Source organism: Cavia porcellus, unplaced genomic scaffold (assembly GCF_034190915.1).
Source record: "Cavia porcellus strain 051 isolate PalLab524CR breed Dunkin Hartley unplaced genomic scaffold, mCavPor4.1 scaffold_27, whole genome shotgun sequence".
Taxonomy (NCBI): Eukaryota; Metazoa; Chordata; class Mammalia; order Rodentia; family Caviidae; genus Cavia; species Cavia porcellus.
This window is the reverse complement of record NW_026947510.1, coordinates 37,971,821-37,987,309: the sequence shown is the minus strand read 5'-3', so window position 1 is coordinate 37,987,309 and position 15,489 is coordinate 37,971,821. Positions and strand designations below refer to the sequence as shown.

Sequence of the window (15,489 nt, the reverse complement as noted above, 5' to 3'; positions counted from 1 at the left end):
TGGAGGACGTTATTCTGAGTAAGCCAAATACAGAAAACTACTGTAGTGTATCACCCTACGTGTGAAATCTAAAAGTCAGAAACAGTTGAATAGTGGTTACCACTGGCTACAGAGTGGATGTAAAGTGGGGGTATGTTGGTTAGAATACAGACTTTTAGTGCTAGAGATCCAGTAGGCAACATGATAGTTAATAATGTATTATAAGCCAATGTATAATAAGCCTGAAATACGCTTCGAAGGAAGATCTAAAATGTTCTCGTTATACCAACAAAAACAGGTAGCTATGTGGGATGTGCTAATCATTTCACAATAAATATGTATATCAAATTACATCAGACACCTTAAATTTGTATCACTTCTAGTTGTCAATTATACCTCAAGAAGGATGGGGGGAAACAGTGTTGTTCTCTGTTTATATCTGCTGGTCCTGCTTCTGAATCTTGGTTTGCACAAAGTCTTCCACACTGGGTCTTTTCTCAGTTACTACCTGCCACTGTAATATGCCAGTTTATAATTCCCAGCTACAAGGGGCTCAGACATAATGGCCAGAAATATAGAGCTGACTAAAATAGTTCTTTGGTTCCTTGTCATGATATTTTGCACAAGCCAAACAAAAGCACTGTGGATGACAACAGTGACATCAATCTTCCTTGCCCCAGTTGTGTCATCTGTGTGCTCTGGAGATATGCCAGGTGCAGGCACATTCTTTGCCTTTTCCCTCAGCCCGCCTCCTGGTGTTTGACAGGCACGTCTGTGGTCAAGCCCTGGACTTGGCTTAGGGATTGGAGATACTGGAAAAAACAAAGGCTTCCCCTTCCCCTTGAGAGTTCAGTGATTAATTTGAGGGATCATGCTTAAACTGGATGAAACAAAGGGAAGCATGTGATCATGTGCTAAACTGTGTGTTAGCGGAATAAGGAACAATTCAGTATATCCGCAGAAATTGGGCAGTGGAATTTTAATTGAACCTTGAAAGATACATGAGCAAGATTTGAGTTTGGCTGGTCATTAGCGTTCTAGGGGAGACCACTATGATTTAAAAATATGATTAAAATGCAAGGTTTAGTGGCATATCCCCATAACCTGTTTGGGTGACTGAGGCAGGAGTTCTGCAAGTTCCAGGCTAGCCTGGACAACATAGTGAGACTTTGTCTTGCAATTTAAGAATGGACTAGGAGCCGAGCATGGTGGCGTATGCCTGTAATCTCAGCACGCAGGAAGCTGAGGCAGGAGGATTGTTGTGAGTTAGAGACCAGCCTGAGCTACAAAGTGAGCTAAAGACTAGTCTGAACTGCATAATGAGACTGTGTCTCAAAGACAAAAAAAAAAAAAAAGAAGGAGAAAGAAGAAAGAAGAAGAAGGGGTTAGGAGTGTAGCTCAGTGCTCGAGTACTTTCTTTAGCACATGCAGGGCCCTGGGTTCAGTCCATGGCACAGCCCTACCCTCTCAGTACCAGGGAAAATGAATGAGGAAAATGGAAATTGAGAGGAAGTGTAATTAAGTTATGCGAGCCATTTAAATAAGAAGGTGTGTGTGTGTGTGTCCGTCCAGGGACTGAACTCAGGGCCTTGTGCAGGCTGGTTGAGCCTCCACCGCTGGTTACATCCCCAGCCTGCCACTTAGACATGGTGGGCACTGCGAGCTGTTGGGAGATTTGGCCGAACACTTGTCATCACTCACTCAGTAGATCTTCCTTTAGGGCCCTGAGGCCTAGGCGAGTCAAGGCCACACCATTCTCACCAAGAAAGCTCCGGGAGCCTCTTAACTGGTCTCCTCAGGTCCTCCATCTTGCCACCTTCCATTGCTTCCTGTAGCCAAAGCTATATTTTTTAAAGGAATCCAGATTGTATCTCTTTCTAGCTAATATACATCAGCAATAAGATAAATGACCAAATCCTTAGCTGGCTCATGAGGCCTGCAGTGCCAGACTTCCATCTACTTCATCTGATGCTGCTGTACCTCCTCGGGTGTTTCTTCTTGTTCGTTTGAGCTTGTTAGGCCTTTATCCTAGTTGCTCAAGTCTACAGCATCATGTTCTCCCGGTCCTCACAGAGGCTGTCTTTTGTGCCTTGGGGCCTTTCCTGTCTCCCACTCACCTGTGGTAGGTGTCTCCTAAATTCAGTATTGAGCTTTCTCTAGCTGTCTGGCCATTGGTTCCACACTTCTTTGGCCACCCATTATAACGACCTAGTCTTCTAATCATTGGGTTAAAATTTATCCTGCTAAACTGTCAACTGCAGAGAGTCTCTATCTCGGTCACCTCTGTCCCCATTACCTCAGTGCTGTGTCCAGCTCACAATAGGTGCTCACTGAATGCTGAATCTCAGTGGTTTCTAGTGTTGTCTGGTTGAGTGGACAGGCATCCCTTTCTTCTTTTGTGGCTCTAAAGTCTTCCCAGAAACTGTGCCACTGGCTAGTGAGGACTGTTGATAGAGTGAAATACCCAAAAGTGTGATCTGATGGGAGATCCTGCCTCTGGATGGATTACAAATCTGTAAGTGTCACAGAGGGCCAAAGTGACTTTTCTAGTGATTTACAGAAAGTTCACAGTTAAGCAAATTTGAGTTTTGAGTCAGAATTTCTTTGTTTTTCCCCTTAACCATAGGGCTATGCCAGTTGATAATCTCATTTCATTGTGCTTTTTGGTGGCCACTTAAAATACATCCAGTGGCCACTTTATCTAGTTGTGCTCAGTGTCTAAGTGGCTTCTTGGGGGATATACGTCCAATTGCTGAAACTTCAGTGACATCACTACGCTCTTTACATTATGCAACCCAGGGCCACTTAGGGACATCAGAGAAAGTTTTCATGATCCAGCCTTCACATAAAATACTTTGGATATGGTAAGGTGCACAGAAAAGAATGAATACTTCTGGGCCAGAGATTTAGGTTAGCCGCATGAGCACCTGCCTGGCAAGTACAAGGTCATTAGTACAAAAAAAAAAAATTACTTCTTTGGAAGACCAAAATGGCACTCGCCAGTTTCACTATTTTTCTTTTAGTAGCAGAAAAATGTCTCTCTTGTTCAATGGTCTCTTCTTTCCCACCAAGAGTTTTGTGGGACCTAGGAAGCAGATTTGCGCACCCACTCATGCCAACATAGCTTTTAGCCTTGAATGGAATCAGGAAATCTTTGGAACATAAATATATAAGACTTAGAGCCATCAGCAGCTACTCATTGTAATAAGGAAGGATTCAATAAACATTTATTGAATTTTAATTATGTGCAAGGACTAAGCTACATGCTAAAGTTATAAAGGAGTATAAGATATACTTGTTATCCACAAGCAACTCACAGTGTATGATAGCTAGAGAAATAAACCGTGTCACAACATACATACAAAGGTAATTCACAAGACTCAAGAGGCTAAGGCGGGAGGATCACCACAAGTTTAAGCCAACATGGGCTGTATAGTGAGTTCAGTACCATCCTAAACTACATAACAAACCCTGTCTCAAAAACAGGTGATTCAGTTACCAATGTTTATCATGCTAAACGTTGTCCTATGATTGGTAAATGTTTTTATAGAATTTCTAAGTTGGCAGTACCATATCCAATGCCCTGCTCAGGGAAGATAGAATTTTCTTTCAGTAGAATAGAATAGATCAGGATTTCACGTAGGAAGGGAAGTTGTGAAACTTTTGTTTCAGTGTATTTTATTGGTCAGGCTAAAACATATTTTGAATATACTGGGCAGAAGAGGTAAAACTTGGGCTGGGGATGTAGCTCAGTGATTGACCATTTTAGAGCATTCACAAGGCCCTGAGTTCAAACACTGGTTCCACACTTACACATAAAGAAGGAGTGGAATTTGTCCTTACTTCCTGGACACATAAGTGAACTGGAAAAATTGAATTGTCAAAGGCCCAGAGGTAGGAAAGCACAAGTGTGTTGGGTACATGTAGGATGGTAGTGGGGAAAATGAAGCTGGACTTAGATTGGGGTTAGATTGTCTGGCTAAGAATTTTGGATTTTATTTTGTGAGTATTTGGAAGCAGAGAATGATGTGAAGACATTATTTTCCAATGCTTAATCTGACAGGATAGAAATAAATTGGAAAGGAGGTCAAATGGGTGAGAGAGAACCCCTACTGAGGTTTTTCCAGGCATGGGTTAGGGTGGCAATAGGAGAACGGGAGGCAGGAACAGAGGGGAGAACGCAGCCCAGGAATGGCAGGGTGCTGCCTAGCAAGTGAAGCTGCTCAGAGGGCAGTGCTGGTGCTGGAGTGGTGCTGACGTGGATAGAGCCGCAGAAGGAAAGAGAGGGGACTTTTGGCTTAGAGTTTATTTCTAAAGTCTTGTAAGTGGAAATGACTAAAGGGGGCTGGAAGTGTTAGATTGGCGCTGGGGACATTAATCTCCCAAGTGCAAACTGGGAACTCGGATTTCAGGTGAAAATAAGTGTGTGGTCTCTTTAATAACCCTCACCCTTTGCTGCTGATGTAAGAGTTTTCCTAAATCATCCTCCAAGGAAGTCCTGGAAAGCTGTTCACTTGTCTTCAGATCTTAACCCCACTCTCTAATGAGAACAGCCGTGTTGCTTGTTAATTTTTAGCTGAGTGGTGGGTTCTGACTGTATTCCTTTTGACTATTCTGGTTGTACTCTTTAGATAGTCTCTGTGTATTTGAGTCATTTATTAATAATTCTTTGGGGTGTGTGTGTGTTTGAAGCAAAGTTTCTGGGCGTAAGTTATGTATTGCCAGTTTGAAACCAGTTATCACTGCATCTGCTGAGATTCTTCAAAAGCACCCTGGGTTTTTCCAGTTGAGTTGATTTCATAACATTGTCTTGGGAGGAGAAAGAGCTGAATATTTGAATGCAAAATTTATAAATTGCATTAGTATAATATTTAATGACTCTTATGCTAGTAATTTTTTTTTTTTTGGTAACAGAGTTCGAACACACAACCTCTTGCTTGCCAGGCAGAGGCTTGTTCTGCTGAGCTATATCCCTGGCTCTATGCTAGTACTTTGAATGTTTTAATTCTTCTGTTGTATGTGTGTCACTTGTAGGATATGTATTAGGAAATGTAGGTGACTTCTTACGCTCACTAAGGCGTTTCCAAACAGTGTGTGTCTGTCCACTTTGTGCTTGGTGTCTCCTGCAGCAGATGCAAGGTAGACTGGAAGCAGAGTGTAAATCAGTGTTTCAGGCCGTTGAGGGATTTTTCTCCTTGGTGCTGCCCATTTGCTCAGTGGAGAGCTGGCCGTGCAGGCAGCAGGCGCTGTGCTCTGATGTTGACAGGGCGCACCCCCACCTGCCCCTCAAAGACGCTGCCTCCAGCCAGGATAGCTTGGCTAACTCACTCCAACTCACACAAAAAAAATTATAGTTAGATGTTTTCGTTTGGTATTCCTAGAGATATGTTTGCCTTTCTTCTTCTTCTTCTTTTCATATTCAATTCCTTTAAACTCTACGTACAGTGTACCAATCCTTGAAGAAGTGGAACCATACTAGAGTCTGTTCTTGGCCAGAACGGCAGGGCACTAGAGTTGCTAGAATCAGTCACTTCAGCCTCAGGCAGTAAGAATTACTCTTAAGAGTGACGAAAGTATTTTATTGTAAAATAATCACTTTCAGTGTTTTCGTTTTAAAAGGTATTATGGTGTTTCTCTGTGTGGTTATGAAGTAGTAGATTTTATTTTCAGAGTGGAGACAGCTCTTCTGTACAGGTGCAGGTATATTCCAGTTTCCTATTTGCATTATGCCACAAAATTGTGCTTATATTACAAAGAAAGAGTTTCTGTTTAATAGAATATACTGCATGAGAACTCTCTTTGAAAACTGTGCAACCTGGGCCAGGGATTTACCTCAGTGGCACAGTGCCTGCCTGGCAAGCGTGAGGTCCTGAGTTCCATTCCTAGTACCATAAAAAAACAAAACAAAACAAAACAAAAACCTGTGCAACTAGGTACTTGAAAATAATTTCAAACACAAGAGTTAAACTTACAGATGACTTTGTAGAAAAATGGCTTCCGCAACATAGTTTTGTATGAATATTATTTGTGTTTGTAGCTGTGGAATGCATTCACGGTATGGGCTGTGTTCTCTTTAATTCTGCTTTTCTCTTTAGGCAGCTCTATCAATTGACAAAACTCTAATGACTTTTACATATTTGAATAGATACATAGGAAAAAGTGCTTTGTTTTTCCCTGAAGGGAACTACCTTTAAAATAATAGAATGGATACTTAATCCAGTAAAAGGGTAGGGATCTATTTTTAGAATTTGGGACTTGAAATTAAGGAAGCATTAAGTTGTAAAGTGGTACTTTTGTTATTTAGGTAGGTATTCTTTCATTTTAAGAAAATGAACTGATTTATAACTGATTACATGGATCAAAGGGAAGAGGAATAAAAGTAATTGGAATTGTCTAATAGGGTTTTTACATGTATATTATTTTATTTGGTAGGTTTCCTTCCCAAAATGGAATGATAGTTTACAATTTCTTTTTTGGTTTTTGTTTGTTTGTTTGTTTTTTTAATGGAAAATAGTACTTTTGATTGGAATTTGGAAGTGATCTTGAGGAAAGAATATTTCCGTGTCTGAATTAGAATAAAGGGATGTATAAGTTATATATACCTTACCAAATGTTTTCTCTGTCTGATTTTAATTTCTAAATATGCATTCTTTTGGTTGAATTGGTAGAAAACTAACAAACAGAAATGTGGGTTTCAGCATTGTCCATCCAAATCAACAGAGGCCCCGATGCTGGGCGCGCATCTTGCTTTGGCCTGGCCGCAAACCCTTGCGGTGCGCGGGCGCAGAGGCCACTGTCACCAAGCTTGGCGGGTGTGAGGGATGAGCATGGGTTCCGAGTGCCCCTAAGTTCTTCATTCCAGAGGGTAAACAGCACAAGGTGTTTTTGTTTTTGTTTTAATTTTATTTAAGGAGAAAAAGAAAAAAAAAAACAGAAAAAGGGTACAAGTAATACAAAGTTTAAAATAAACAGTAAGAAATCACTAGTTAATAGATTACATATTCTCATTTTAGAAATAGTTGTTCAAGTTACAAAATGAAAGCATATAAAATGAACTTTCAAACAGTGAGACTGGAAACACTTTTGTTCAATGATCCAACAAAACTCAGTAATATGGCTATCTATCTTATACACTTAAACATATTATGCAGTTATAACCTTTAGAGCACTTTCTTTTCTTTTCTTTTCTTTTGTACAATGACAGTTACACATTTTGGGTTTTATTACTCCCACAGTTCTTATTACTTCTTTTTGAAGAGAGTAAAACCAAATGTGACATAACAGAGTCAGTCAAATCAAAAGGATGGACATAATAGATAATGTAAAAACATGGTACAAGGTGATCAACAATGGTTATTATAATGCCTCTTGCTATCTTAAAAAGAATTGCCTATATCATCAGTTATAATACAGTTGAACAAAACAGTAAAGAACAAAACCAATAAAACCAAAACATTGGAGACATTATAGGTCTTCAAAAGAAGATAATAGTCAACCAGAATGGGCGTCATAATGAATCTTATTATCTTCACAGCTGTTGCCTATACTTTCGAACTTGGTACTATCAAGCAAAACAGAATAGAGGAAAATCATTCAAAACAAGATGGTGAGAGCAATACAAGGTTTCAAATCAAGTTAATAGGAAAACAAAGTGGGTTACTATAATATATCCTGCTATTTTTTATTTATTTTTCCCTTAATTAAAAGGATAAAAATAAAAAAGTAAATAATAAAATGGAGATTGAGATAAAAGAGGGCATAACAACAAAACAGCGCAGGTCAAAACATAACCATTTAAGCAAAGTAGTGTTTCACCACAAGATAATCCCGACATAAAAGTTGTTACCATATTGTGTCTTTCCTTGAAATCTTTGAGTATAACTTCGTATAATCTAGCATCAAACATATCAAAACAATGTAAAATTGTTCAAGGGAATGACATTATTACAGGGTATTTAGAATCAACTAACAGAAAATGAACAATGGTTTCTGTATCATCTCCTTGTCTATAAGTTTTTGTTTATATTATGACATATAATAAAATCCAATAAATACAACATGTTAAGACTGGTGGAGACAGAAGAACAAAAGCCTGATGGGTCTTCAAAACAAGATGATATTAAATCAGCATTAGCTATTATGATGTCTTGTTTTCTCCAAAATAGCTGTTCCTACCATCTAACCTTCTCTGCCTCATTTCTGTTGAGCTCTTTGTCATTAGTTGTCAGTTTGTCCTCTTCATTTCACTTTCTGCTTCATTCATTGTGGCCTCTCTGCCACTGTTTCTGGAATCTTGGTATTTTTCTTTTTTAGAATATCCTGCAGTATTCTCTGTAGAGTTGAACTGGTGGTTGCAAATCCCCCTAGTTCCTCTTTATCCTGGAAGCACTTTGTTTTTCCATCAATTTCTAGAGATAGATGTGCAGGATATATCAATCTTGGCTGGAGGTTATTATCTTTCAAAGCTTGAATTATTCCCCCCCCCTTCGTGATTTAATGGTTTGTGCCGAGAAATCTGCTGTAATTCTGATAGGTGTTCCCTTGTAAGTGATCTGTTTCTTGTCTCTGACGGCTTTTAATATTCTGTTCTTATATTGGATTTCTGGAATTTTGATTATTATATGTCTGGGTGTAGCTCTCTTTGGGTTGTAGGTGGCTGGGGTCCTGTATGCCTCATACATCTGAGTATCTTAACCTTTTGCTAAATTAGGGAAATTCTCCTGGATTATTTCTGTGAATAGCTTTAGTAGTTCATTTGTTTGTGTCCCTACCTCTTCTTTTATGTTCTTTATTCTTAAGTTATAGATCCTCTTATCATCTTCTAGCCTTTGTATTATTGCTGTTATTTTTAAGAAGTTTTTCATTTCATGCTCCCACTTTACCAATCTGTCCTCCAGTTCAGATAATCTATCCTTAGTTTCTTTCAAGCTGTTATGCCAGCTTTCAATAGAGTTTTTAGTTTCCTGGTAATCTCTTTGAATCTGCTTCACGTATTCTATGTTTTCTCTTTTTTTCTCCATCAAACAATTCTCCCCTTTTTTTCTGTTCTTCCATTGCATCATCTGTTTTTTCTTGGGCGGTGCTTAGCATTTCTCTAACTATTCTACTTATATCTTGCTTTATTTCATTAAATACTTCACTTTTGAACTCATCTATGAGGTTCCGGAGACATCGCTTTATGTCTATTGGTGCCGTGCCCAATATTGCATGTTTTCTGTCATTCTCCTTTGTATTTACCTATCCTGTATCAGTGTTCTCAGGATTGGGGGCAGAGGACCCTTTGTTGTTGCTCCCTCTTCCCATATTTTTGTTTCTTCCATACAAGTGTAAATAGGAGGCCCTATTTTTTTTTTTCTTGTTGGTTACAGTTTGTTTGAATCTGCCGGCTAGGTGTTCCCGCCTACTGCAGTGTACTAGGGAGACACAGATCTGGACAGCCTCTGCTGGGCCTGCCCCTCCAGGTCAGTCAACCTACTGAGGGCTTCACTGCTAGGTATACCACCAGGCGCTGGGACCTGGTCTGGGCTAGCCTACTGGGTCTTAGTCCGCGGGCGTCACCCAGGCCAGGCACTCCCCACCAATCCCACTTGAGAGGGGAATATGCAACTAAGGACATTGCAGCATCCTGTTCCGGCTAGTTTGCCCCTTCCCAGTATATCCTCTGTTGGAGCCTCCTAGTCCATGGAAGAGTCCCCATTTCCCTCACTTACCGCAGGTCGATGCAGGGCTCCCCGTCTGTCCTGCTCTCAACTCCATTTGCCGATTCCCGCTCTCAGAGCTTTCACGCGTCTCTCTCCCTGCTGTCCCAATTCAGACACAGCAGCAGGGGCAGGAAACCCAAATCGTGGCTTCCAGAGGCGCGGGTTCCAGCTTCCATGCTGAGACTTTATCTGTTCCTCTTATAGCACCGGGATTGCATTTCCAATTGGTTTCTCTCAGCTTAGTTCGTTCCTGGGTCGGCAGGGTATATCTCTCCTTGCTTAGGACTCCTCACACCACGCCATTCCTGGATTCTAAGCTTGGTATCTCAGAGAGCCTCCATAGCTGCTGTTATCTGTCTGCCATGTTCTCCTGGAAGTCAACAGCACAAGTTTTAGAGATGGGAAGAACTCGAGCAATTTGACAGCATGAACAACTGGTTTTTTTTTTTTTTTGTTTTTGTTTTTTTTTTTTTTTTGGTACTGGGGATCGAAGAACAACTTCTTAAAATATTTGAGAACTTTTTCAAGAAGCTTATCAGTATTTTTCGTACTGCTTTTCCCTGTAGCCCAAGGAGGATAATGAACTGTGTGTGTGTGTGTGTGTGTGTGTGTGTGTGTGTGTGTGTGTGTGTGTGTGTAATAGACTCTTACTGGAGGGCAGAGGATAGTAGAGAGCAAAGACAAGGGCAGCTAAGGTGAGGCTTGCTTCTGTGTATCCGTCAGCCTTGGGCAGCACAGTACCTTTCTTCTGATTCAGCTCTTATTTGTAAGACAGCCTAGGAAAAGAAAAGGAGCATTCGAGATACACTGAACTGTGTTTCAAAACTGAGCTGCTGGTGAAGCCATTGGTCGTTTATAAAAGTTTCAGGGGAAATCAAGCAGTATCTCATCTGTTGTTAATTAATGAAACGAAACTAGACTCACTAGAGCACAGCAGTGAATGAAAGGTCAGTGAATGGAAAAAGCTGTCAATGAAGGAGGATGTCAGCAGGGCGGAACATTGTCAGAGATAAAGATGGGGAAAATGTGCTCTTGGCTGAGGTAGTGTTTTCTGGAAGTGACTAGGAAGGAACTACAATTTAGGACATTTTAAGCCAGTCTGGAATTTCATTGAAATCTATTTAATATTTTAAAATATTTGACTTTGCTTTTGTACTAGATATTAATTGAAAATACTCGTAAACAAAGTTTTGTTGATAATGTGTTTTACAAGGTAGGCTCTTTGTATTCTGAGACTGAGTGGTGTGGGGTTTTTTGTTGTTGTTTTGTTTCACTTATTTCTATTCCCTACCATGGAATTGGCTAGCGCCACATTCACTTTGGAGCACACTGAAGTTAGTGATCTAAGATCTTTGTACTAATTAATGATAGACCTGGATGGACCTTGAACAGCCAGGTTGGCTGGCTGAGTTTATGATTCTTAGGGAATTGTGTCTCTCTCAAAGTTGTTCTCTAGATGGTACTTGAAAGCCAAGATATACTTTTGCTACCAACTTGCAAACTATAATCATGAACAAGCCCCCAGTGACTATATCTACATTGCAGCTTTTGTTTTTCTTTTTTTTTTCTTTCCTTTTCTTTCTTTTTTTTTTTTGGTCTTTTTGAGGCAGGGGCTCGCTATGCAGGTCAGGTTGGCCTTGAGCTCACTTTGTAGTCCTGTCTGGTCTTAAACTCGCAATGATCCTCCTGCCTTAGCCTCCCAGTGCTGGGTCCCTTCCCTTTTTCCTCACTGAAGCACTTGAACCATATACCTTTGGAGAAACAAACTCTTCCGTCAGTTTGGGAGAGGGCAGGACCATTGTTAGTCTGGTGCTAAGAAGTGTCAGGTCACAATGGTAGGCTAGAACCCCATACACATGGGCAAGGCGTTGGAGTTAACCCCACAGGACTTAGAGAAGTACACTCATGCTAGCTCTGCCAAGTATTACATAATGTAATTTTGCCTCTCTTTCCTTATCTGAAAAAGAGAATAGTAATGGAACCTACATCATAGGGTATTTATGAAGATCAGGGAAATACTTGTAGTGTTTAAAGCAATGCTTGTCACATGGTAAATTTTCAGTACATTCTGTGACTATTACATGATTATTTATATCATTTATAAGTATGATTACTTGTAAATATAAAATGGAATTCAAGTGGAATTTCCTTGGATCCTTTGGTTTCTCTTTCCCTGAGAACATTTACAGGAACATTGTTCTGTTAGATTTAAATAACAGTCTGTCCCATGAGCTAAGTATAGGAGAGCCAAAGAGAAAAAAATACGAGGAATAACTGTTTACCAGACCACCAGGATCACCAATTTTATGTAAGTTACAATTTAAAATTGTACAGTTATAATCAAAATAGTACCTGTCAGTTATGTTGGATGAATATAAGGAAAGAAAGATGAGAAGTTTTGCCATATACTGTTAGAATTACCTTACAGGGAAAAACTACACCGTAAATAAAAACTATATAATTAAGAGAAACTTAAAAGGAGCAAAATAGTAACAGAAATAAAACTAAATCCAAACTGGGCACTCATGTACCCCCAGTACTGACTAGCCCCCTTCTTTGAGATTCTCTGGGTTGTATTTACAGATGGAAGTTCTCACTGACTCCATTTAGTAGTTCAGTGGCCCTAGTCTAGCATCACTGTAAGTTTGAATTGTGCTAGTAACTAATAGAGGGAATTCTATGATCAGATAGGTTTCAAAAAGTTTAACTTAAATAAATTAAACCACTTTCTTCAAAATTAAAACTGGCTGCATTTTGATATTTTTGGGTCCTTTAACCTACTAGCATGAGAAATAAGAGACAGTGTTTCTGTTTTTTGGACAAATACTCCATTCTGTCAACCTCTAGTAGGACAGCAGTGCTGTGGAGCACACTGGGGGAAGGTAACCTTACAGGCACTGCTGTTTTCACTTGGTATCTAAAGAGTGACAGCTATCAGGGGTGGAGAAAGGCCTCATAGATGACGCTGGTAGCTGTACCTACCAACATGCAGTGGGGTAATAATCGCTGATTCTTATCTCTTGCTGTGTTCCACACAGAGAACACTTGATAGGTTAACTAATCCTCTCCACAACAGTATGAAGCAGCTGTGATCATCATCCTTATTTTATAGATGAGGAAGCCAAGAGCAGGAGGGCTAAATAGCTTAATCAAATATGACAACTAGAAAGAGATATGAAGCCCGATGAGAACTCAGGTGAAGGAACTTGTGCTCGTTTTCTCTGCGGTATGACTGTGGGCCTTGTGTGTATGTGCTGTGGCCTCTACATGCACGTGCATGGGCAGGCTGGTGGCGGCATTCCTGGGCAAGAAATAACAGTGAGTTTTGTATGGCTGAAGGTTGCATTTGGAAATCGTGAGACACGAGACCAGACGGCAGACACAGGAGTCCTGCTGGGTTGTGCTCCAGATGAGCGTGACACACGGATAAGGACCTGCTCCTTCCTCAGCTTCTTGTCTTCCCGGCAGTCTTAGAGCACACAGTTTAGACACTTTCTGAAGAGGTGACAATTCTGTTAGGAGATGGGGACAACTTTAGTGAGATTTTTAGGCTCTACTCAAAGGCTTAAAGAGGTATCTTAAAAAGTGGGATTGCAATTTCTTCTAATAGGACTTGACATTTTTTAACTGAATAATTAGTATTATAAATTAATACTATTATAAATATTCTCAATAATTCAAATCTTCGTGGCTCCTGAGTTCAGGCTTATTAAGCAATGAGCATATGGATAGCAAGGGATGTTTGTGAAAGTTTTTCAGAATCTGTTTGGTTCCTGATTCAAATTGGGATAGAAGGAATATTTAGATTGGAAACTTGGGAAAGACCGCCTCAGTTCTTCTTCCAGGGGCCATGAGAGGGCCTCCTTTGGCTGCATAACTTCCACTTGGGGAGTGGTGGTGAGATCATGACTTAACGAGGATCATAGAGCAGAGGTTTACAAGCTACAGCCTGGGATAAAGCTTAACTCTTCCACGGCTAGGCATCTTGCCACCAGTCCGTTGTGCATTCAAAGCAGTGTAGGTTTGGTTGGCACTTCTTTCTACTGCTCAGCAAAATGAACATATTTCCAACATCAGTGGTAATTAAGGGACCTTAACTAACCTTGATTAACTGCCTACAGATGCCAAGAACTTGATAGGCTACTTCAAAGAGCAGAGGTGAATTTTTTTTATATTTTTGAAGTGAAATAATATATATGGTGGGATGACTGAAAGTTAACTCTAGGAAGTTTTTATTTTGAAGCAGTCCCTCAGTCTTGGTTCACATTTTTAAAAACTTTTTCTTCATTTTTTATTTTATGAAAAAATAAAATTTCGTAACCAAATAGAATAATAATAGTTACTGCACTGTACATCATTATCTTCAAAGTAGTTATCCAGAGTACAAGACATAAACCAAAAAGATTCTTATCGAAAACCCGGATAATAACAAAACACTTTTTAACAAACTAAGACTAGTAATATAAATGAAACACATTGGCATATATAGAAATATTTAAGAATGTGTAATTTGTGGCATTTATACACAACAAAGTACTATGCTGCCATAAAGAAAACCTTGAGGCGTTGGTAGAAAAATGGATGCAACCTGAGAACATAATGTTAAATGAAATAAGAGAGACACACAGCTCAAATATCACATGGTTTCCCCAAGAGAAATCTTAGAGAAGAGAAAAAGAGAGAGTGAGACAGAGGGGGGGTTGGGGTGGGAGTGGGAGGAGTGCCCAGACTAGGAGAGTGATAAACAGGGAGTCGGGGGAAGTTCGCATTTTTTTAATGTCCCCATTTTGCTTGTGTGAATAGCTGGCTTAGCTGTTTACCACTGACTTACCCTCTTCATGTTCCACAAAGAGAAGTTTGCATGAGAATGGGAAGTGGGGAGCAAAGTCACAGGGTCGGTGAGGACAAAGGACAGATTTGAGAGGTTGAAGGGTAACTTCCAAGGGCCTTCAGGATGTGCGCGCGTCCATAGGGCAGCCGGAGCTGGGTATTACATCAGGGTGACAGTTGACAGCTGTACAGAGGAATTCGTGCACAGCAGTATCCACGTGGATCTACGAGAGCTGATTTTTCTGTTTGAAACAGCTGTGTCATAGTCAATGGAAGGCTGATTTTTGCTTAGTACCTGGCATAATCTTATAATGTTTATTCCCAGGTGGGTTTGCTGAGTTCTCTCGTTGTTTCCCTGGCCTCTGTGAAGGAAAGTCTACTCTAGTACCTACCTGCATTTCTCAGCCTTGCTTACCTGTTGCCAACACTGGGCCAACCCGAATTCTTCCCAATCTTTATCTTGGCTGCCAGCGAGATGTCCTCAACAAGGTGGGTGCTTTGAAAATGTCCTTCACTGCTGGGTTTATTGGTAGCAGCTGGAAAAACAGCAATTGCCCATTAACTGTCATTTGAAACACACTGCAGTCCCAGAAAGGAAGTCCACTGCTCTCAGTGTGACTCCCCAACTAATGGTTACATCATCGTTTGGAGTGTTACTTTGTTTGATGTTATTTATTGCCACAGGAAATCCAAACTATAGTCATATTTGCTTGTTTTCCTTGTAGGTTCAAGAGACCTGAAATAGGACAGGCGTTTTAGTCTTATTAGGCTATTGTTTAGCCTATTAGCCTATTGGTTTACTATAGTAATTGGATGCATGCAGCATGGCTAATCCGTTCACATTTGGAGATGTATTTATTTGCTGCAGCACACTAAGAGGGGACTCCGATTGGCTTAGACTGCAGAAGGCTCTCATGAAGGGCTCTGGGCTGAGGGGTGGGAGAGGCGGAAAGTATGGTGAGTGGTAGGCCATGAGGAA

The 15,489-nt window shown here is 40.3% G+C and overlaps 1 protein-coding gene across 3 annotated transcripts in view; it reads left to right on the top strand.

Moving 5' to 3' along the window:
- The window catches only part of Dusp16 (dual specificity phosphatase 16), a 177,542-nt gene that overhangs the window by 143,061 nt on the left and 18,992 nt on the right, over positions 1–15,489 (top strand). For all 3 annotated transcript variants that reach the window (XM_063238245.1, XM_003470411.5, XM_063238246.1), the window contains exon 4: positions 14,836–14,999. In XM_063238245.1, the coding sequence (XP_063094315.1) occupies positions 14,836–14,999 (164 nt within the window). The remainder of the gene's footprint in view (positions 1–14,835; positions 15,000–15,489) is intronic.